Raw genomic sequence first — 23948 nt, forward strand, 5'->3', positions numbered from 1 at the left:
TTCTTCACATTGAGAAAACTGAAATAAAAACATGGTGTAACCAGTGTAAAGAGACTAACAATTTCTGCGTTGAAAAGCTATATATCCACTCGTGTTGAAACAGTAGTTAAACTTGTGATTCTAGAAAAGCTGAGAAATATATTAAGTAATATAAGGATCTGTGAGTATAACTTAAGATCCTTTCAAGGATCACATCTCAGGTTCAGCTCTGGCACAGCTGAGAATCTTTGGAATCTTGATCCAGCACAATATGCTGTACTGATAACTGAGGGGAAAGAAAGTTCTTGTCTGTTTTTCCTGTCCAAAAAAAGCTGTTAACATCCATTATTCATTATACCTCTATTACTGGTATTCAGATTTTCCCCGGTATAAATAAGGCAATACAAAGTTGTTCTGTTTTTTCTTTAGCCGTTGGAATTTGAAAATGAAAAAAAGGTCCCACCTTCAGCAGAGTTAGGGAAGGCAGGAGAGGGCTAAGAACAGAGGTTTGGTGGCAGCGGCTGACGTGGAGGGCCAGGCATGGGCCTACCAGTGGAGTGAATGGTGCTGGGGCCACAGGTGAGCAGGACTTGGGTAACAGGGGCAGCGGGTGTTCTGAACTTCAAGGTGGGCCTCCATGTTTTCCAGGTATCAGCAGAGACCAGGATGTCAGAGGTTTGGGGTCTACAAGTACCCCAAGGGTCAAATCAAACCGACAGCATAACAGGGTTCAGGCTGCAGGCAAGGCATTCAAACTCGCAGAACTGGGCTCTCGGTCAAGGATTCAGCCAAGTGAAGCCTTGTAGGAGGCGCCCACACCTGAATCTGCTGATAACTGCTCTGGGAGAGGCTTCTAGGGTCACTCCTATACCTGGGTACTGCTCACTGCTTGTAACAGAAGACCCAGCTCCAGCAGCCTTACACAAGATCGCTCGGAACTCACATGCTTGAGTTCCATGTGGCAGCTCCATTTTCAGGGTAGCACCAGATAACCCAGATGAACTGTTCCCAAACCGGCTTCATCTTGCCTGACGCGCCGGGAACCAAATTGCTGAAGTGCCAAGGTTTGAGGCAAAAGAGGGTTTCTTGGCAAGTCAGTTGAGTGAGGAGGTGGGAGAACAGATCTTATCCGGCCACCGGAAGGCATCAGTATTGATAGGATGATGAGTTAAGAAGCAGGGCAGCATGCCCTTGCCTTGGAAGAATTGACATTGTTAAAATACCCATTCTACCCAAAGCATTATACAGGTTCAGTGTTTCATCAAATTACTTACGACGCTTCCCGCAGAACTAGAACAACCCTAAAATTCATATGGAGCCATAAAAGATCAAAATGGATGGAGAAGAAGGTTGGTGTGAAGGTTTGCTTTTTGTTTGGTTGATAGGGGGTATTTGGGGTTTTTTTTTCAGCTGCACTGGATGACTCTTGGGGTCTTAACATCACGACCAGGGAACAGACCCAGGCCCCCTGCAGTGGTAGCATGGAGTGTTTACCACTGGACCGCCAGGGAATTCCCTGTAAGCTTTTATGTAAAGAATAAATAACAAAGCCCTACTGTATAGCACAGAGAACTATATTCAATGCCCTATGATAAACCACAATGGGTAAGTGTTAGATATGTATGTATAACCAGATCACTTTGCTATACAGCAGTAATTAACATTGTAAATCATCAATACTTCAATAAAAAGAAGCAGGGAGGTGTGGGGTGCTCGGGGAAAGGTGATTGGAGAAGGTATAGGGGTCATTCTGCACTAGTGGAGCTAAGCTACAGGTCTCTGCAGGTTGGAAAGGCCACCAGGCGGGTGTCTGAGCATGCTCTGCTGGAGGGAGGGTGAATGGGTGGTCCTAGCCAGCCTTAACCAGTTCATTTGCACCAGGTGCAGTTGAGACTCCCAAGTGCCTGGGAAATAACCCAGCCATCCATCTTAGTGTTCAGGCTCCTGGCCTCTTGGGAAACATACAAATGTTGACCTTGATCAGTGAGGCAGGTAAAGCAGATTTGACTAATCCTCATGCACCATCTCAGCCCACTGCATCTTTGGATCATTCCTCAACCTTTTATTTAAGTGTTAAAAATTTATCTTTTTTGACTGTACCACACAGCTATGGGAGCTTAGTTCCCTGAATAAGGATCATACTCGTTTCTCCTGCAGTGGATGCGCATTTTCTTAACCACTCATCCACTGAGAAAGTCCCTTGTTCCTCAGTCTTGAGGAAGGAGTGGCAATGCCCACTCTGAATACTTTTTGCTGAAAAGGGGTGTGTAGACCTAAGAAGGACTTGAGTAATGGAGCAGTTAGCACTCATTTGAAAATGCTCTTATTCCTGATTTCGAGTTAACATTTTGATCTCAATAAGCAAACAGCACCTATGTGCCAGCTGTCACAGCATTCACAGGCCAAAGTTGGTAATCAGAAAGATGTACCTTGGTGGGGAGGGGAGGGTAAAGCACACAGAATATAAGTGCAAGACATATTGATAAACTTCACACATCAAGTCAGGGGTCAGTGGCTTACTTTGACCTAAAGTGCCTCAGTTGTTAACCAGTTTAGCTGAAACACTTATATTAAATATGGAAGAGACATGGGCCGGGAAAATAAAATATGATTGCTACAATATCCTGACCAAGTGGACTCTTACAGGGGAAAGACACCCAGGGTTATTTGAGGACACAAGGAGAGGACCTGAGTTTCAGCTTGCGGGGGACTGGAAATTGGGTTGAGTAGTCCAACTTGATGTTAACATCTGAGGGCTCTATATCCTAAGTGTCAGTGAAGGTAGAGGTGGTGGGAAATTGCTGACAGGCATAACTAAGGGGTCAGCATGATCAAATATAGAAAAAGGTTTGGGGTAACATATCCAACAGCTAGAGAGAGTACCTGCTTTTGCCAGAGTCTGAGAAATACTAATCATTGTTCTTCCAAGCCCAGGAGGTCAAAAGTACAGAAAAGACAAAAGAACGGTCATTCTGGTGACCTAACAAGTTATTTAAGTAACTTACCTTCTGGAGAATTTTATTTAACCAGAGCCAGCCCTGCAGCAGTCTTGTTCACCTTAGTTTCTTCCTCACGGCTTCTTTCTGGAAAGCAACTTAAGATCTGCTAAGGACTCACTTGCCCATTGCGAGAAGTCAGTGTCGGGTATGGAACCAGACAAGGTGTGAGTGACCTTGGGTGAGGTTTGTTTCCCTTCTGCAGCAGGGTCTCTCTCTGCCATTGTGTTCCTCAGAAGGTCCAGTCCAGCAAGGCTGCCACTGATCTTCTAGATGTTTACCCTTCCGAGATTCCAGGGTAGAGGCTCATTGTCTCCTCTGAGTTTCCTGGGGAACTTCTGCCTGCCAGTATAGGGGACACCGGATCAATCCCTGGTCTGGGAATATTCCATGTGCCGCAGAGCACATAGCTGCTTTGGGGAGGCACTAGTCCAGGCACCAGTTAGATCCTTGGCACTTTCACTGACAAGGGCCCCGGTTCAATCCCAGGTTGGGGAATGAGGAACCCACAATCTATGTGACTTAAAAAAATTGTAGCTGCTTCCCATGAACCTTCCCCATCTGATGGTCTAGAGACTAGAGACCAGGCTTTTCAGAATTTCTCCAGACACCTTAGTTACGAAAATAGTCTCAAAGCTAGATATTTGAAACAGAGTAAGTGGCCCCCATATTGATCAGAAAGTCCAAAAATGGATTTCTTACTGTCAGTTCTGCGAGGTTCTACATGCTGGGAATTGATGGACTTGGCAGGATTTAGGGGAGCCCTTGGGGTCTTTGGTCTCCATCATTCTCAGCTGTCTCAGCCATCTGGTGTGCCACTTGTCTTACCTTCTTCCAGAGTCTTCCTTAGGGTCGCACAATCTTTTCTGGGGTCCCTCCTGTTTGAAATATGCACAGTGGTGCGGGGGGTGTCTCTTTTTTTTTTTTTTGGTTGTGCTTTGTGGCATGTAGGATCTTAGTTCTTCGACCAAGAATCAAGACCACACCCCCTGCAATAGAAGTGTGGAGTCTTAACCACTGGATTGCCAGGGAAGTCCCAGAGGCCTCACTATTGATTGCCCCATTTATGTAGAAGCTTGGGGCCTCCTACCTTTTGCCGAGTCCCTTGTAGGGTCTTCACCTTGGTCCAGCTCTTCCCTCTGTGAAGACAGAGTGGCCTGTTTCATTCTCTTGTTCCCTTCTGAGCCTGCCCTGCCATTAGAAACTGCAGGCAATCTCAACAGGTTAAGACATAGGCATTCCAAGAGCACCTTCCATGTTTTGTGTATGGTAGAAGTGGGAGGGGGCACTCTGACCAATAAGTCTTACTAACCACCTTTAGATTCTCTGGGGCCTCAGGGTCTGTATCTGTATAATGCCTCTAAGCTTTGAAGACCCTTGCTAGAAATTTTGAAAGACCTTCTTTTGGGTTCCGTTTATCTCTTGAACTTTTAAAGCTTCTTCATTTGTGCATCCCTCTTTGAATCAATCTCAAGTTTTGGCCTATCCCCAGCATTCACGTCCCACTTAGCATCCGTTGTTGACATAGCCAGGCTCACAGCCTCCCACGCCAGCTTGCCAGGGCTACATAACTGCCTCCTCATGAGTTTTATCCAGCACCATTCTGCGATCTTCTGAAATGAGAAGGATATTGAATGAATTCTGAACATCGGCCCAGTCGGATTTGGAGTTTAAAAAAAAATTTTTTTTTTTAATGAAACAAGAATTCTTCCATTCTCTTTGCTTCGTCTCTATAAGTTGGCATATTGTTCTTCCAATTAAATCTGAAGTTGAAAGCGAGACTGGACCCAGATCATTCCCATTGGCTGCCCGGTCTCAGCATTCACATCCCCAGTGGGGACTTGCCTTGCTGGACATCACCCCACCTGAGTTTGTGTCGCTCCCTGGCCGTCAAGTGACAGGTATGAGAAGGGCGAGATCACTCCTGTGGGCCCCTCAGAGACCGGAGGGCCCCAAACCTGAGGCTGTGCTCAGACAGTGGAAAGAGCCGCCGCCTCGCGTAGGGTCGACAGCAAACCCCACTTTCCACTAGGATTAAGTAAAACAGGTTTCTCTGCCTTCCCTTCCTGTTGGACCATAACCTGACATCTTTGCACAGGTTTATTCTGATACAATCCCTGTACCTAAGGTACTTCATCCCATTTTTCTTCCCATTTACAAAGTAAACCCAGTTGCAGAGGGATGTTGTAAATGCAGGATCCATTTACAGGCCATTTTGCTCAGGAGTCTACAGGATATTGTGGTCATGCTGTGTTACCAAAAACTACCATCACTTTCTTTTCCATGGATTCATACCTGAAAGTCTCCCAATTTTGGAAAATGCAGCCTAGAGGGCTGCAAGGGAGAACTGAGTACTTCCCGTTTTGAAGGGGCTTTGCTTCCAGGTGGTCCCAGTAATGAAGTCTTTCTCAGGGTCCTTGTTGCCATTACCAAGCTCAATCCCCAAGTCTCAACTCTTATTTACTTATTTTTGGCTGGGCTGGGTCTTCATTGGTGCACGCATGGGCTTTCTCTAGTTGCAGAGAGCGGGAACTACTGCATGTTGTGGTTCACGGGCTTCTCATTGCGGTGACATCTCCAGTTGGGGGGCGCAGGCTCTGGGGTGCTCAGGCTTAATTGCTCCACGGCATGTGGGATCCTCCCAGGCCAGAGCTCGAACCTGTGTCCCCTGCATTGGCAGGCAGATTCTTTACCACTGAGTCATCAGGGAAGTCCCCCCAATAGGCAATTCTGAACAACTGAAACAGTCAGATGAAGATGGACAGAGACAAGACCCAAACAAACAAGATCAGCAACTAAAAACCCCTGGCCTCCAACGCAGGTAGAGGGTACCTCAGCAGCTGTGACCTTTTGTACTGTCTGCCAGAATCCTTCCGGGTAGACAGGCCCCCAGCCCATGACGTGGTCAGGATTATCGGATGGTTTAAGCACGGCTGGATCTCTCTGATGCTGTTAACTCACCCACAAGACATCTTCCAAACCAGCTGCTGTGAAATGAAACGGTGGTGGCACCTGGCCGGGGAGATTCGGGGGAGGTCCTGGAACAAATGGTCTGGGCAGCTGCTCGGACCCATCTGCGGGCTCTCAGTGCCAGCCAAGGGCCAACCAGCATAAAGTCCACCTGTACTTGCCCTCCTACCTGGCTCCACAAACGTGTTACCCAGTCAGCTTTGTCCTGCCACATCGCACAGAGAGCCAAACACTGAGATGCCGAGTTTGGGGACAGCCAAGAGAGGAGATGGGAAGACAGATCTTGAATCTGACTCCTGGAAAGGGAGGGGCTCAGTGTATGCACAGGATGACAAAGAGGCAGACTGGTGAGGGATGGGGAGAGGAGACTGGAAAGAGGGGCAGGAATCCTGCTGTGCGCAGGTATAGTGAAGCTACAAGGAGGTTGTGGGAGCGGGCACCCACTCAACGCTGGCGGAGGTGGAGGGTGGGTGGTTCTATCCAGCCTTAACCAGCTTAGCTGAGGCTCCAAGGTCCTGGAAAATAACCCAGGCAGACACTGTTCAGGCTACCTGCTGTTTGAGAGGACACCCAAGTGTCCTTGATTAGTGGAGACAGGTGAAATGGATTTGATCAATCATCACCTACCGTTTCAAAACCATTGCTCCTGTGTCTGTAAAGAGCAAGGCCATCTTTGCTTAGGTCTGTGGCCCAATTGAGTCAAGTTCCCATTTGGAAACCAAGCAAAGTGGATAGAGTTAATGACACCCCTAATTGACTTCGGTCTGGACTCCTGAACCAAACACTGGCCAGAGGGCTGGGACCACACGGCGTACGTTAGGCTTAGATGTATCAGGTGCCTCCCAGGTTATCGCTGCTCACCTCCACCTGCAAACTGGCGTCACTGCCAGACCACATGGCTGCTCCATGGTGGCGGTAGGGGGTTGGAGCTTATAGGGAGAAGCCCAGTATCCCCGATGACTCCTTTGCCTGAACACACACCTGCACCATACAACCCAAGTAACCCTACTCCTAGATATTCAAGAAAATTGCCAGCCTCCTTCCACACACACTTTATATTTGAATGTATAGTTGTATTCATAATGGCTGTAAACTGGAGACAGACAACTAGAGATGATAAACAGATTCTGACTCACCCTTACAAAGAAAGGAACTCCTGTCAGTAAAGGTGGCAACCTGAACATGTCTTTAAAACCTTGTGCTGTTGCTAAAGAAGCACACACACAGAGTACATAATGAACAGTTCTGTTATGTGAAATCCCAGAACAAGCTAAACTTCAGTTTGCCTGGGGCTGGAGGTCAGGAAAGAGAGCACTGACCACAAACGGACATGAGGGAACTTCCTGGAGTGTTGGAACTACTCCATGTCTTGACTGGCAGTGGTTTGGGTACCTACAGTCTTCAGAAGGTACCCTCTTTATTTTTTATTTTTGGCCACATCATAAGGCCTGCAGGATCTTAGTTCTTTGACCAGGGATCAAGCCCATGCTCCCTGCAGTGGATTCTTAACCACTGGACCACCCAGGGTAGTCCCAAAAGGTACCCTTGAGATGAGGTTATTTTCTTCTTTGCAAATTATACCTCAATGAAGTTGACAAAATAAACTTTTCCTGGTGATAATATGGACTCTTTTAGACAGTGTGTCTCACCAGGAAAGCTGGTTAAAACCTGACTTGGGAGGCGGTACCCACCCCCTGCCCATCTCAGGATGAGTTGTGTGTGCTGCACATAGGTGACTTCCACAAGCGAGGTGGCCTCTGAGCTGCTGTAACCTGCTGGGCCAGCCTGTGTCAGAGGCTGTTCTCCAAAGCTCCATGAAACAAGTGGGTGCTGGTGGCAGCGTTACTAGTGTGGATTTCAAACAACAGCAGTTGGCAGTGCCTGGTGGGAAAAGAGCCTAGAAAAATTACTCAAGAGGAATTCCATGCAGACCAACCTGCTGTGTGACTTTTCCAGCTTCCATTTAGTAGAAGGGGAAACACACTCTGAAGGTGAGGTGAGGCTGACACTTGGGAAAACGTATCTTGATGTAAGAGATAATTACAGGTTGTAAGAAAAGGCGTTCCAGTCACAGGAACCCTTTCTAAAACCAATAGTTCTCAAGCCAGAATCCCATCAGAATCTTTTCGACCTTTTAAACATTTCCATTTCTCTTTTTATCGAAGTAGTACACAAATACGGGTTTTTTTAATTAATTTTTTTATTTCTTGGCTGCATGGTACAGCAAGAGGGATCTTAGTTCTCTAACTAGAGATCGTACCTGAGCCCTCGAAGGGGAAGCTGGGAGTCTTAACTCCTGGACTTCCAGGGAAGTCCCAAACACGGTATTTTTTTTTGAAGTGAATATGGTTTTATGTTAATAGTACTAAAGGATGTATATTTACAAAAAAGAACAAACATCAGTCCCCTTGTAATCTCACTCCTGTTCCTTAGACATTTAAGCTTTTTAACCTTAAGTGTACAGCTTGATGAATTTTTACACATGTATCCACCTAACCTCACCCACATCAAGATCCAGACCATTCCAGCATCCTCAAATACTCTGGCACCTTGTCCAGTTAATACTGCCTTGCCTCAAGACAAGTATTCTCATGACATCTGTCACCATCAAATAGTTTTAAGGTGACCATCTGAAATGATTTTTGCCATTTCATCTAGTGAAGTGAAAGTCACTCAGTCCTTTCCAACTCTTTCTGACCCCATGGACTATACAGTCCATGGAATTCTCCAGGCCAGGATATTGGAGTGGGTAGCCTTTCCCTTCTCCAGGGGATTTTCCCAACCCCAGGATTGATCCCAGGTCTCCTGCATTGCAGGCAGATTCTTTACCAGCTGAGCCACCAGGGAAGCCCATTTCTTCTAGTACTTTCTCCATAATTCTAAATAACTGTACACTGCTATTCCTTGGTTTACCAATTTTGGACAGTAACTAGGAGCTTCCTACTTTAGTAGATCAAACTTCACTTGTTTACTCTCCTTCCTTACCCACTGACAGAGAAGGCAATGGCACCCCACTCCAGTACTCTTGCCTGGAAAATCCCATGGATGGAGGAGCCTGGTGGGCTGCAGTCCATGGGGTCGCATCTGAGCGACTTCACTTTCACGCATTGGAGAAAGAAATGGTAACCCACTCCAGTGTTCTTGACTGGAGAATCCCAGGGATGGCGGAGCCTGGGGGGTTGCCGTCTATGGGGTCGCACAGAGTTGGACACGACTGACGCGACTTAGCAGCAGCAGCTTACCCACTGAAGCTGAGAAATTCTCAGGTTTCTACACCGCAGCACCACACCACCCACCCTGGGTACCTGGGTCCTTTAAGCACTGCAGGTGATTCTAAGTGGCACTGAGCCCAGAGGGCTCCAAGCCGGTGATGACCCTGAAACTGACATGAAACCAGCCTGACAACACCAGAATGTTTGCCGAGAAGGGCCCCGAAGAGAGTTAAACTAGGACACGTCATCAAGCTCTGGACTAATTTGTAGTTGGAAGGAAGTCATGAGAAATACCAGCGTGTTTCTAAGATTTTTATTGATCATCAGGTGTGTTCTCACAGCTCTTCACCCCTTTCTCCCAGGCAGCCACACACTCTGTACACGTTCTTAGTTTAACTCGACCAGTAGAGCTTTCTCTGAGGAGTGTGGGCACCGGGCCTGCCTGCCTTTAGAGGAAGGCTGGTTTGCACCTGATAGGCACCATAAGCAGGGCAGGCAGTTTCTTTCCTTTGGAGAAGCCTCTCCAGCCCAGAAGGGCCTCCCAGGTGGTGCTAGTGTTATAGAATCTGCCTACCAATGCAGGAGGTGCAAGAGACGTCGGTTCAATCCCTGGGTTGGGAAGATCCCCCCCGGAGGAGGAAATGGCACCCCTCAGTCCAGTATTCTTGCCTGAAGAATCCCATGGACAGAGGAGCCTGGTGGGCTATAGTCCATGGGGCCTCAAAGAGTCGGACTCAACTGAATGACCCTGTGTCCGTGTGCGCACACACACTCTCTCTCTTCCCCCCACTTTGCTGCCATGCCCTGCAACCCGAAGACCCCTCACTGAACCTCAACTGGGGAGCATCTCCAGGCTGTGTCCCCATGGCTATGAGAGGCAGCGCTGCCTCTCGCCTCCCCACATTTCTGATTCCTTTTTCTCACTCAGACCCCAAGCTTTGCAGCAGCTTCACCAACCAAGAGGGGGTGCTCCCTGGGTTCCCCCTGCCTGGATGGCTCTGTCCTCGCCACATCCTCTCAGCCTCTGGCATCATCTGGGTGGATGCCCTGCCAGCAACCCGCCGATGCCGGTCTGCACAAAGAACCTTACTCTCTGCCTGCTCCCGGGGCAGGGACGGGACCTACTTCCTCTCTCCTCTGGGGCAGCCCTTTCTCCTGCCCCATCCTCCCTGCGCTGTGGGTGTGTGGGTGTGTCTGACCACCTGGAAAGGGTCTTTATAGCAATGACATCATTGCTGCCAAATCCCAGGCATGAAATAGCCTCCTCTGTGGGCTCAAGGAGAACCGAGGCTGGGATCACCTGTGAGTTCTCTCTGTTCCTCTCGGAAAGGGCACGTGCCTGTGAGGCAGTAGGTACATGAGAATGGGGGATGGCTGGTTTAACGAGGGAGAAACAGGCTTAGAATGCTTTAAAAAAAAAAAGCACAAGGTCACAGCAAATGCACTTCAGCAGCTGGAGATTCAGCGGGGGCTCAGCCTCGGGGCTACGGCGGCTCTCCTCTCCTGCGGACCCCATCTTCCTGCCCTGGGACACGCTCCCTGGTTCTCTGAGGCAGGACTGTTGAGCACCGAGCGGGGAGACCTGGGCACCTGGTCCAGGGAGGAGGCTGCCCCAGCTCTCAACCTGGCCTCCCCGGAGAGCCACAATCCCCCAGCAGACTCAGGGCCAGCAGAAACCTAAGTCACTTGGTGCCCTTGGCACAGACCCAGGGTCTGGGGGAGGCACAGTCCGAAGCCACCAGCTTGCCTCCCTCCAGGCGCCCACACTCGAGATCCGGCTGGTCCTGGTCTTCCTCTGGGAGCCTGGGGAAGGATGAGAGGATGGAGAGGCCTTCAGGAGGATGGGCCCTCCTGGCCTGTGCAGCCGATGCCTGTGTACTGCTGGGATCGCCGCCTGGAGCCGGGGTCAGGGAAAGAGCCCTGGGGCAGGAGCCAGGAGGCCACACCCCCTCCTGCCCCAGGTGTCAGCTGGGTGGCCCTGGGCAAACCACCAAACCTGAGAGGCACACCCCTTATCCAGAGAAGAGGGTGACAGTCCTTGGGCAAATGCATGGGGAACCCAAACAAAGGATGGCATGATGGGGACTAAGTGAAACTGAGATACCCATCCTAGGAGGGGGATGGAGAAGGGGCGGGGGGTGGGAGAGGACTCAACCTGGGGACAGGTGAAGGGGAAGGCTTCCAGGTCCCTCTGGTGCTGCTATGATGTCACGCTGGTCACACAGGGGGCCAGTACTAGCAAACGGGACAGAGGGGCCAGCCACAGTCACTCACAGCTGGGGTGGCAGGGGGGTCCCGTCGATCCAGTGCCAGCCCTGGGGGCCTCGTCGGGCTCCCACCCAGGAGTACTTGGTGACCGGGTGTCTGCTCAGGAAATCCTGAGGAAGGAAAGCAGCAGGTCATTCTCAGGTCACTGGGACAGCTCACACGGGCTTCCATCCCCCTGTCCGATCCCCCCACCCCAGCTTCCACAAGTTCCCAGCTCCCCAAGCCAGAGACGTGACTCATCTCCCCAGACGCCAGGAAGTGGGAAGCTGTATTGGACGCTTGTTGGTTGACAGGCACTGTGCTCAGGGCCGGGGACCAGAAATGGGGGCGATCCCCTCTCAGCCTTCAAGGGGAGAATGGACGTGATCCTCCATCCCCACAAGCAATGCACGACGGGTACTGAGCAGACAGAGAAACAAGGAAGGTCTGAGAAGATGGTGAAAGGCGTGGGGAAAGCTGGGAGCTACAGAGAAATCCAGGTGACAGCAAGCAGCCTCGCTGGGCAGGAGGCTGCAGAGGTGGTCAGGGAACAGATGGCCAACACCACAGTTGCCAGCAAGAAGAATAAACTACATTACATCCACTCAGGAAGTACTGTTAAGACCACTAAAGGGGACTTCCCTGGGGTGCAGCGGGTAAGAACCTTCCAATGCGGGGGGACGAGGGTTCGATCCCTGGTTTGCGGAACTAAGATCTCACGTGCCGAGGAGCAACTAAGTCTTGAGAACCGCAACTACAGAGCCCTCATGCTCCAGAGCTTGTGTTCCGCGATGAAGACCCAGTGCAGCCAAAATCAATAATAATAAATATGTTTTAAAGAAAGACCATTAAAAATAAGGGTGAGTATGAAATCCATGGGACAACATGGGGAAAAGTTATAGTATGTGAGAGGTTAGAGTCCATGAAAAAGCTGAATTAAAGTTGTGGCCTGATTATAAGAATGAAAAGCACTGTGTACACCCCTGGACACAGACACACGAGGAACAACAAAAACCAAAATAAGGATGTGCAGAGAGCTGTTGGAGATGTTTTTTTCTTTTAAATATTTGTCCTCAATGTCATGTTTTTAGCAATGAATTAAAGCAAAAAACCCGTGTTTAAAAATGTTGAGGGGGGCAGAGTGGGAAAGAGGCTCAAGAGGGAGGGGATATATGTATATTTATGGCCGACTCACGTTGTAGTATGGCAGAAACCAACACAACATTGTAAAGCAATTATCCTCCAATTTAAAAAAAATCTTCAACTCAAAAAAAGATGTTTGCATGTCCTAAGCCCTGGTGTAGGGAACTGGAAGGTGGAGGGGTGGGGCAGCTGTCCATACCAGCCCAGTCTTTGCAGGACATAAATTGTGCTATGTCACAAAGGCAGTATCATGGTTCCTATTGCTCAGATGGGTAATTCCACTTAGGGGAAGAAATCCAAGAACAGAAAGAGAAAATGAACGTTCTCAAAATTTCCTGCTGCTATTTATAAAGATAAAATGGAAACCACCCAAATGCTCAGCAGTCAGGAAATAACTAGGCAAATTATGGGATATCAACATGATGGAAAATTACAGTGCTCTTAAAGATGACAGGCACACCAAAGACGCAGTTAGGCAAGAAAATGTAAATATGAAGTCATGCCAAGTGGGAAAAGGCAGACCATGCCAGCAAGCCCATGGCGCTCACTACGCTGAGCAGCACACACGTTAGTGATGACAGGAAGTGGCCTGGCACACATCTGACATAGGCTTAGTTCCTCTCTACCAGTGTTCAGGATGACAGAGACAAAAGTTCTATGTTTGACCCTGGGGATTAGGAAGCAAGCACGGGGACTTCCCTGGCAGTCCTATGGTTAAGACTCTGCACTTTCACTGCAGAGGGCGCAGGTTCAAGCCCTGGTAGGGGAACTAAGATCCAACAGGCTGTGCAGCATGACCAAAAAAATAAAACCCACGGAAAGGAAGCACAGAATGATGCCTGCCCCCTTGATGACACTATTTGTCCTTCAGGTCTCAGTTTAAAGGTGACTTTCTGTAGGGACACTGCACTGAACCCCTCCCCTGGATCACTACAACCTTCATAGTTTGGAGCTTGGTGTGAGACACTGAACTCGTCAGTTTTCTGTATCAGTGAACTTGGTGAGGACTGGGGGCCTGCCCTACTGATCATTGACCGTAAGAGCCCAGCACACAGCAGACCAGCCCAACAAAATGCAACCCTCCAACCCCCATGTCCCTGCCAATAACCAGCAAGGGCCACAGGTAACACGCAAGCTGTGAGGCCAGCCCTGCACCCAGAGGTGTTGGTGCAGACCCATCCCCCACCCACCCCTTTCAGGAACATCAGCTGGTCAACAGCTGGGAGAGGAACCTAAAAGAACTTCCAGTCTGAGGGGTGACAACCTTACCCCTTCTGAAACCCCAAAGACCAGAAGACCAGACTGTACAAGGCACACACAGCCATTCCTGGGCATTTCATTTCCTCTCTGGCTGGACTCCACAGGCTGGGGCCCAGGGGCAGGGCTGAGAAGGAACCTGGGCTGGCTTAGCTGTGAGTCCGAGGGCAGGGCACCCCTAAGCATCTTACAACTGTGGCTGCAGCAGATGGGCTCCTGCTGCCCAGCCCCAACCTCCTGGGAACAGTCACTGCTTCTTCCAGTGCTGAGAAGGCGGCTATCACTGCAGAGGAGCACTATGGGGCCTGGCCACCCCTTACTCAAATTCTGGTTCTGTGACTTGCAAGCTACTTGACCTTAGGCAAGTTCCCTGACTTTTCAGAGCTTCAGTGTGATCCTCTGTAAAGTGGGAAGATGTTTGCAATGAGGCCTGAGATCATGTCCACAAAGCCAAGGGCGTGTAGTATACACTCATTAAATTAAGAGTCTCCAGTCTGCTGGGTGGTGTGTAAATCTTCATGTCTGATCCAAACATACATGACCTCATCTGATGCTTGGCTTTGCCAAGGTGATCCTACCCTTCCCTGTCTTAGCTCCAGGCCATCTGGCTCTCTCCCTGGGCCTTCCCCACCCAGCTCCATCCATTCCATTCCTTGCAGCTCAGACTCCACTAACCTGTTCCCATTGTTAGCGAAAATTGTGGTGTGGGAAAAGCACTGTTTAGAGATAAAAGTCAGAGAAGGCAATGGCAACCCACTCCGGTACTCCTGCCTGGAAAATCCCATGGACGGAGGAGCCTGGCAGGCTGCAGTCCATGGGGTTGCAGAGTCGGACACAACTGAGCGACTTCACTTTCATGCATTGGAGAAGGAAATGGCAACCCACTCCAGTGTTCTTGCCTGGAGAATCCCAGGGACAGTGAAGCCTGGTGGGCTGCTATCTAGGGGGTCACACAGAGTCAGACATGACTCAAGCGACTTAGCAGCAGCAGCAGCAGCAGAGATAAAAGTAAATTCTAAAAATTTGGGGGGCTTCCCTGGTGGCTCAGATGGTAAAGAATCAGCCTGCCATTCAGGAGACCTGGGTTCGGTTCCTGGGTCGGGAAGATCTCCTGGAGGAGGGTATGGCAACCCACTCCAGTATTCTTGCCTGGAGAATCCCCATGGACATAGGAGCTTGGCGGGCTATAGTTCATGGGGTCACAAAGAGCCGGACATGACTGAGCAACTGAACTGAACTGAACTTCCTCACCCCTGGGAAACCCAGCTGATCTTAAACCAGTGGCTAGTGAATCTAATGATTGATGGCACATGTGTGCAAGCTAAGTTGCCTCAGTCATGTCTCTCTGCAACCTGTGGACTGTAGCCTGCCAGGCTCCTCTGTCCATGGGATTCTCCAAGCAAGAATACTGGAGTGGGTTGCCATGCCCTCCTCCAGGGGATCTTTCTGACCCAGGGATCAAATCTGTGCATCTTGTGTCTCCTGCATTGGCAGGCGGGTTCTTTACCACTAGTGCCACTTGTGAAGCACTGAAACGTTCTCCTTTCCTCTTAACTTCTTGAGGAAGAGGAGCTGTGGCTATGTCGGGCTCTGCGTACTACTGGCACTTTGGCGTGTCCCAGGGGTCCCTGCCTCCCAACTAGTGAGCCCAGCCTTTGCCAGCCAGCCCAGCCCCTCTACCAGCCGCCGGCCTGTCCTCAGCTGCTCTTTCCCACCCCTGTCTCGGTGCCTCCTGCAGCTTCTGGCCCTTGTCCAGAACTCAGGAGAATTCTAGAACTCCACAACCATCATATTCAGGATTTTAACTGCTTGAGACCCAAGTCTTCACTGGTCTTTTTGCAAGAGGCATTTTGGAAGTTCCTTTTTGAAAAAAGCTTATCAAAACTTTGTGATATATTTTCTGATTATATATACTTGTGTCACAAATGATTGATCCTATGTGCTAAGTTTTAAAAGAATTTAAGATCCATTTGCGATTGGGGTAGTTCAGCCCATCTCCCCTCTTGGAGGACCCCAGTCACAGGAAGGCCATTTGTTCAGGTGACATCCAAAGTCATTGTGGACCAAACCTGTCTGATGTGAGGCTGGAGGGCAGGGACCTTTTGCTTCACCAGTTTTCTGATGACACTTGCTGCGCTGAGTGAGTCTCAGGAGATGGGCTGCTAAGTCCTTGCCCAGTTCACCCTCCACCCCCCATCAGCTCCAGGCACTCTCTAGGGATCCACCAAGTTCCCACTGGCCTTCACTTTGCAGACCCAGCCAGGCTGGGTCTGGCAGAAGCCATTATATCCTGATCCCTTGGGCTACCATTCCTCTACCATTTCCCCCTACTTCTAGAGCATACTATTTGTGGAACACCTAGAACATTCCAAAAAGCTGGAAAGAAGAAAAATAATCACTTGTAATAATCACTTGTGGCTCCAGTGATAACCATTAGTATACTTTCTTTCAGTACTTTTCATGCCCCTCCCCTGCCCACCTCCCCACTTCTCACCTGGGTGTGTCTCAGCAGGGGGAGAGTAGCGTGGTGGGCTGAGCAGAAAGCCTGGCTGGTCTCCCAGGCCTCGGCTTCGGCAGCGAGGTAGTAGCAGTGCCCCTCGGACCACATCCAGCCCTGGGGGCATGGTCGGCAGCTGATCCCTGCAGCACGGAGAGCGGAGGTGAGCACAGGGTAAACTGTACAGAGCTCAGGGTTGGTATGGATGTTCAAATATCAGGGGGCAGGTGCGGAGACATGGAGCTGGCGAGCTGGAAGGGGAGAGGGAAACCAGCACGGTGTGGGGGGGGGGCGGGGTGAGCACGGGGGCGGGGTGAGCACGGGGGGCGGGGCGAGCACGGGGGGCGGGGCGTGGGGCAGGTCCTGGGAAGGCTTATGCACAAGCTGCATCCACCGGGAAGGGGTTCTAATCCCTTACCTTTGCTCACTGAGCCCCCTATCTTTGTGCATCTGCCCAGGGGGGTGTCTTTTTCTTCTTTCTTTTTTTCTCAAAAGATTTTTTGGATTTGGACCATTTTAAAAAGTCTTTATTGTACTTGTTACAATATTACTTCTGTTTCATGTTTGGGGTTTTTGGCCGCGGGGCACGTGGGAGCTCAACTGCCCAACCAGAGACTGAACCTGTACTCCCTGCGTTGGAAGGCGAAGTCCTAACCACTGGATTGCCAGGGAAGTCCCTGGGGATGTCTTTTACTAACTTCACAAAGAAGCTGGAAGGACTAGACATCCTGCCGGTGGAGCAGGGGAGGAAAGGGGATTGGGGAGGGGGAGGAGAGGGGTGAGGGTGGGGAAGAAGTTCCACACCTGTTTTCGAGGCCAGGGCCACAACGGCCATCGCCAACACCGCCAGGAGCACGGCCATGACTGCCAGGGCCCAGCGCAGGGACCTCATGTACATGGGCAGCCCTGGGAGGGGGGAGGGGAACACCAGGAGACACAGGTTAGGATGTCATCGCAACTCAGGACCATGCTGAATCCTACAAGAGCATCACAGCACCCACCCCCTTGGCCCATAGCACCAGGATAAACCATTCAATTTAGGTCCAAACTTCATATTTGGGAGAAAACTGCTAGAAGATATTCCACTTCTTAAGTAACTAGGAGACGAGATTCTCTTCAAGTGAGAGAGTTAAGTGGCTAACAACCATTAACGGAGCGCCTGATGTGCACAAAAGGCAAGGCACCAACAACACGGAGGAGGGGGCAAGGTCCCTGCACTCAGGTTGCTAACAGGACAGGCAAAGATACCAGAAGATAAAATTCCACAGGAGAGAGGGCCCAGGGCTAGATTCAAAGTTCAACAGACCCTCCAATTCAAGTTTAAGTCCTGACTCCATGGGACCCTCAAGTGTTCTTGGTGTTTTCCCATTTTAATGTTGGAATCACACCTGCCTCTGCTCTCTTGCTCCAGGTCACTGGAGACCACTGATGAAGCATCAGGCAAAGAGTGCTTTGCAGGCTGCAGAGCTCTAGACAAACGTGAGCAGTCAGCCGCTCAGGGACCAGGGGACCAGATGGCTGGAAAGAGGCTGCGGAGGGCAAAGGAAGACAGGGGACACTCCAGGAGGGAGGAAGGACTCAGATAGAATGTGTTCAGAGGTCACCTTCTACCCCGTAGACAGACTAACTGGGGAGACCAGAGGGGCACACCTGGAGAACAAAACATAGTCAGTGCTTGCTCTCAGACATCGATAGTTATAAGCAGCTTTCCACCTAGAAAGGCACGCGCATCTGAAGTCACTGAGCACTCAGGATGGGACCTCGGCCACAACTCAGGGGTGAAATCAATCAGAGCAAAAACATCTTGCTGCAGGGGGCCCCGGATCTACCCAGATCTTGGGGATGTGGGTCAGGAATGCCGCATAATTGGCGTGAGGGTCTTAAGAAATCAGTCATATTTCCCAAAGTCTAGAACAGCAGAAGTAAGTCTGTGGCAAATATTTCATTATTTTGAAAAGAACAATTCCATTAAAAAAAAAAAAAGCCACATACATTGTATATACCCACCGTCCGATTCCCTTTCTGTATCTGGTATCAGTTGCCCCGTAGAGCAGTGAAGAGAAAAAGCAGTGATGTCCCCTAACTCTCTCCACAGTGGCCTCTGCCCTCTCGGGTTCACAAGGAGGGGACATGAAACATCTGGGTGGCAGCATTACTGTGCTGGGGGCCTGGGCAAGTCCCCCAGCCTGTGCCCTCAAGTGCCCTGTTGTTGAGGTAGGTCACTAGCTTGATCCCTTCTAGTAAAGGCCACAGCAGGCAGAAACCACACGCAGAGTTGCTCAACCAGGCAGCCTCCCTCAGACCAAGCCTCAGCCAGGTGCTGGGGACCTTAAAGTTCTCTGATCCCACACTTCCCAGAGAGCAAGCCCAAAGCACCAGTGTCTATGTGCACTCTGCAGTATTTTCTGTCAGCTTTCTTCCCCCTATACCCTCAAAATTCATCCTCATGTCCCCAGGTTCCTTGCCTCATGCCCAGAGCTCTGTTCCCACGTGGCTGCTGCTGCTAAGTTGCTTCAGTCGTGTCCGACTCTGTGCGACCCCACAGACGGCAGCCCACCAGGCTCCCCCGTCCCTGGGATTCTCCAGGCAAGAACAATGGAGTGGGTTGCCATTTCCTTCTCCACGTGGCAGCACTCCCTAAGTCTGCCTCTCCCCAGGACACTGCTGACCACATCTTCCTCAAACTTTCTCCTTTTGCAGCTGCTTTGTATCCTGATTCTCTTCCTACCACCTATACTTTTCTTTCCCAGTCTGTGACTGGCTCCTTTTCCTCTTGTTCTTTGGTGATGCATGGCATGCAGGATCTTAGTTCTCAGATTAAGGATCGAACCTGAGACCCCTGTAATCAGGGCTTGGAGTCTTAACCACTAGACTGCCAGGGACGTTTGACTCTTCTTCCTTTAAATGACATCACTGCCTGGAACTCCCAAACACACCTGCTTATTTCTTCCCCACTTCTTTCCCCATTCTCCACTCTGGAAGGATAACCCAATGAATCCATCACTCCGCTACTCAGATAAGCAACTTGGGAGGTATCCCCACTCCTCCTGTTCACGCATCTTCATGGGCACAGTGGCCTCGCTCACTAATCCTACCTCTTGAACCCTCCCTCCTACCCCTGCCACAGATCAGGCCTTCATCGTCTCTGGTTGAACAACTGCTATCACCTCCTAAGGTCTGCCTTCCTTCAACCTCATGCCTGTCCCAACCTTCCTCCACAGTGCTGTCAGAGCTCATTTTCTAGTCATTTCCTTATTATCCCACCCTTCAAACAGTAAAGAATCTGCCTGCAACACAAAAGACCCTGGTTCAATCCCTGGGTCAGGAAGATCCCCTGGAGAAGGGAATGGCAACCCACTCCAGTGTTCTTGCCTGCAGAATTCCACGGACAGAGGAGCCTGGCAGGCTACAGTCCATCAGGTCATAAACAGTCGAACATGACTGAGCAACTTCTATTATTAATCTGATAAAAAGCTATAGACTCATTCTGGTAGACAGAATAACGTCCCCTTAAAGATCCTGGTAAAGAATCCACCTGCCAATGCGGAAGATGTAGCTTTGATCCCTGGGTCGGGAAGATCCTCTGGAGGAGGAAATGGCAACCCACTCCAGTATTCTTGCCTGGAAAATTCCATGGACAGAGGAGCCTGGCGGGCTACAGTTCATGGGATTACAACAAGTCAGACACAGTTGAGCACACAGCACAGCAGCAAAGACGTCCATGTCTTAATCCCTGGAACCTGGGAATATGTTAGGTTACAGGTACATGGGGATTAAGGTTTCTTATCTGCTGACCTTGAGATGGATTTCTGGGTGGGTCCAATGTAATCACAAGGGTCCTTATAAATGGAAGAGGAGGACAGAAGGACAGTAGAGTCAAAGATGGCAGTGGGAGGCTTCAAACAGACATTGTCTGGTTTTGAATATACAGAGGACCATGAGCTAAGGAACTCGATCACCCTTAGAAACCAGAAAAGGCAAGGAAACAACCATCTCCTGAAGCCCCCAGAATGGATCACAGGGGTTGATAACTGGACTTTAGATCCCCGAGCCTACATCAGATTTCAGACTTACAGAACTGCAAGATAATAAAATAGTGCCATTTTAAGCCTCTGTTTGTGCCAGCTTGTTACAGCAGCACCAGAAATCGACTACACTTCTCATGCATAAAGTGTGCTCCCACCCAACTCTGCACAAGTTCCTGAGTGATCGGAGTCCTTGACCTCTACCATGTCCAAGAACAACCTCCCCACCTCCGTCATAGAGCCCCTTGGGATTTGCAGCCTGTCCAGCTGACCTGTCCTTCCACTCGGCTGGCCAAGCTGTTAGCAATGTGTCTGTATCTAGCTCCACAGGGTCCCTGTTCCTGTTGGCTTTCTACCTAGAAGGAGTCTACCACCCGCAACTCCTTAAGCTTCTTAGTTGAAGGAAGCTTTCCCATGCCCTCAAGTTCACCAACCACTCCCTTCTGCTTCCGTGTCCAGGATTTTTATATTTAGGATCTTTTTTCTTCCCTGCAAACCCCCACGCCGCGGGGCACGCCCCCCGCCCCTCCCGCCCAGTCTGGCCTGTTGTCCCCCCGCAGTAGCTGCTGAATGGATGAGTGTTAGGGGCCAAGTGATCCCTGATATATGGGAGGGAAAGAGGAACCCTGGGCCTAGAGAGGTCGGCCAGCCAGAGCCAGGAGTACGTTGTTCCATCCGGTCGCCGCCACCGTCACGTGATCCTGAAAGCCTTCCTCGCGCCTGGAATTCCCTCCACCCCTACTTCTCAAAGATGCTGCGCACACTAAGGCGGAACGCGAAAGTTCTTGGAGGGTCAGGGAGGGAGAACAGTGGTTTTATTTTTTTACTACCAACAATTTGAATGAAAATTACGTAGACCTTAAAGTTATTGGCTCTAAGCCAGAGGGACCGGGTAGGGGTTCCTGCACTCCGGTGGCTCAACCCCCACCGGGCAGCGCTGCTCCCGGCGCCCGCGCGCTTACCTACGCGCTTTATGATCCGGGACATCTTCTTGTCGCCGTCCAGCTCGGCGTGGGGCAGGAGCACGGCATCCTCCCGGCAGCGGCAGCGGCACATAGGGGAGCCCGGGGACTCTGCGCGCCCCTCCGCCGGTCTGGCGCAGCCCTCGGCGTCGAGGCCGCGCTCAGTCCCGGCGGCGGCTGGCGGCGTGTCGCGGCCCCACGTGCCTCCCGGGGACGGGGTCCGCCGCAGGAGCGTGTGCGCGGGGGAGGCGTGGCGGGAGAAGCCCGGGGACTCGGGCACCGGGACGGTGAGGAAGCGTGTGGAGGGCGCCGGCGAGGGCGCGCGGCTGCCGCCGGCCGTGCCCACGGACTTCACGCGCACGTCCACCTGTAGTTCCACCGGGGTCCAGGCTCCCGGAGCTGGCTCACTCGGCGCGGCCTTGGGTATCAGCTCGGTCTCAGGCATCTCGCCGTCCCGGGGCTCCTCGGCCGCGACGGGGTCCGGAGACGGCGGCTCCGGGCCGGTCGACGCCTGGCGGCGGAAGGCGCCATAGCCCAGGCTGGGTGGCAGTAATCGCAGGGGCGCGGGGCGAGGCGAGGGCAGCATCTTCCCGCCCGACAGGTCCTGGCCCGCGCCCGCCGCCTCTTTGGCGGGGGCCAGACTCAAGCTGTTCTCGGGACTCTCAGGGTGCCTTTCCTCCGCGGAGTCCTGCTGCTGCTCCAGCTCCGGGACCTGGCTTCCCAAGGACTCCATTTCGAACTCGGCTCCGGCTCGGTCTTCCCTCGACGCCCCCCGCGCCGCCCGGGCCCCCTCCATCCTGTGAGCAGAGGAGCGGAGAGACGCCTAGCGGGACGCACCTGGGCCCAGGTAGGGGGTTAGCTTCTCCTGCCGGGTTGGGATTGGTCCAGAGGAGTCGCCTAAGTTGTCAAGCCACACCCCTCCCTGTCGCCACACCCACTCCCTCCTCCCAAACCAGGGCCCCGCTGGGATTGGCTATGGCCCGGGTTCTGTTGGCCACGCCCTTTCAGGCTCCCTTCTGACTGAGGTTTTACTCAGAAAGACAGAGCTGGGAACAGACTCATAAGGGGGATCCCAGAGCTCAGACTCTTCTTTTTCTTGTCCCTGGCCCCAACCGTTTCTCCCTCTAGCGCTCTGGACTGTGCTGATTTTTGAGAGCGGTTGGCCAAGCCTGTAGAAATCTTGGGACCTCAGTAAAATCAGCGGGTCCAAAGGAAACGGGCCTGCTCGTGGAAAGAAGCAGAGCTGAGTATCTGGGGAAGGAGCGGGACACCTGAGAGGTCGCCCCCAAGGCAGAAGTCGCAGCGACACCAACTCTGGAGGCCCGACTCCCACTCTGCGAACTCAATAAAGACTGAGAGATTAATAAGCTTGAAAATGTGTATTTTCACCGGGACCAGTAATCTAAATACCGTTAAAAAAATATAGATTCCTGGCGGACTCCACCTAGACCTACTGAATCTCATAAGGGGATAAAGAGGCCAATTTTCAACAAGCGCCCCAGGACTTCCCAGGTAGTGCTAGTGGTAAAGAACTTGTCTGTCAAGGCAAGAGACATAAGAGACTCTGGTCTGATCCCTGGGTCGGGAAGATCCCTTGGAGTTGCTGCTAAGTCACTTCAGTCGTGTCCGACTCTGTGCGACCCCATAGATGGCAGCCCACCAGGCTCCCCTGTCCTGGGATTCTCCAGGCAAGAACACTGGAGTGGGTTGTCATTTCCTTCTCCAATGCATGAAAGTGAAAAGTGAAAGTGGTCGCTCAGTCATGTCCGACTCTTAGCGACCCCATGGGCTGCAGCCTACCAGACTCCTTCGTCCATGGGATTTTCCAGGCGAGAGTTATTGGAGTGGGGCGCCATCGCCTTCTCGGCAAATTATGCTAAGAAATTTAAATAAAAATTTTTGAAGAGGAAAAAGCCTTATATTCTACAAGTCCCCTGCCACAATTATCTAAGCTTTTCAGTAATGCAGCAGCAGTATCGTTTCAATGCTTTGTCAAACTAATGGCTCAAGAATACTGTAAGCCAGGCTTCAGAGCAAAATTAAGATTTTAGTTTTACTAGTTGAGCATTTTGTAAGAAATCACAACATAAGTCTAATATAAACATATGTGCCTTGAAGACACTGCTATCAGATAAAATGTAAACAGTTTCAAATATGAATTAAACAAAATTATCCCCAGTGAGTGTGGGGATACTAAAAAAAGTGTCCATTTCTATAAACATCAAAAAGTATTTTTAATTAATTCTTCACTGCATATAAATGTCTGCTCTATTTGATAACTGTAGCAAACACAATAAACACAGTTACCAAACATCAGCCTGAACAGTAAAGAAATCTTTATAAACAAAGAAATAATAAAATTCCTAATAATCTGAGATACAGAAGTGAAAAGGATTAGCAACTGAGTATCTGTCTATTGGTATTTTTAAAATTTTACTTAAGAGACCTTAAGGTTAACATTTTAAAATAATTTGGCTATATTACCATGTAGTATTTAATAAGTTTATTTGGGCTTATACCATGAAAGTATCATCTGACTAATCAAAGAATTTAAAATAAAAATACTAGTAATTTTGATTTCTGTCAACATATCTGGCCCAAACCATGTTTTTCAAAAGAAACTAGGTACAACAGCACCCACTGAAAAACAAAGGTGGGGA

The 23948-nt window shown here is 50.5% G+C and overlaps 1 protein-coding gene across 1 annotated transcript; it reads right to left on the bottom strand.

The window, feature by feature from the left end:
• Positions 1 to 9545: 9545 nt before the first annotated feature.
• KLRG2 (killer cell lectin like receptor G2) lies at positions 9546 to 23144 on the bottom strand. Its single transcript, XM_068972428.1, has 6 exons — positions 23089 to 23144; positions 21289 to 22085; positions 17106 to 17207; positions 16299 to 16444; positions 11432 to 11535; positions 9546 to 10960 (listed from the first exon to the last, which is right to left on the bottom strand). Exons 1-6 carry the CDS (start codon positions 23142 to 23144, stop codon positions 10840 to 10842), a joined length of 1326 nt encoding a protein of 441 aa, XP_068828529.1. The 3' UTR covers positions 9546 to 10839.
• Positions 23145 to 23948: the final 804 nt, after the last annotated feature.

This window comes from Capricornis sumatraensis, chromosome 5 (assembly GCF_032405125.1).
Source record: "Capricornis sumatraensis isolate serow.1 chromosome 5, serow.2, whole genome shotgun sequence".
Classification (NCBI taxonomy): domain Eukaryota; kingdom Metazoa; phylum Chordata; class Mammalia; order Artiodactyla; family Bovidae; genus Capricornis; species Capricornis sumatraensis.

What these genes read in the sequence shown, in the direction of transcription:
- KLRG2 (XM_068972428.1), bottom strand. Translation starts at nt 23,144, where the DNA reads ATGGCGCCCCACTCCAATAACTCTCGCCTGGAAAATCCCATGGACGAA. An exon ending in CCCATGGACGAAGGAGTCTG is followed by an intron (nt 22,086 to 23,088) that starts GTAGGCTGCAGC and finishes CTCTGCTCACAG; the next exon opens with GATGGAGGGGGCCCGGGCGG. An exon ending in GGCCCTGGCCTCGAAAACAG is followed by an intron (nt 16,445 to 17,105) that starts GTGTGGAACTTC and finishes TCCGTGCTGCAG; the next exon opens with GGATCAGCTGCCGACCATGC.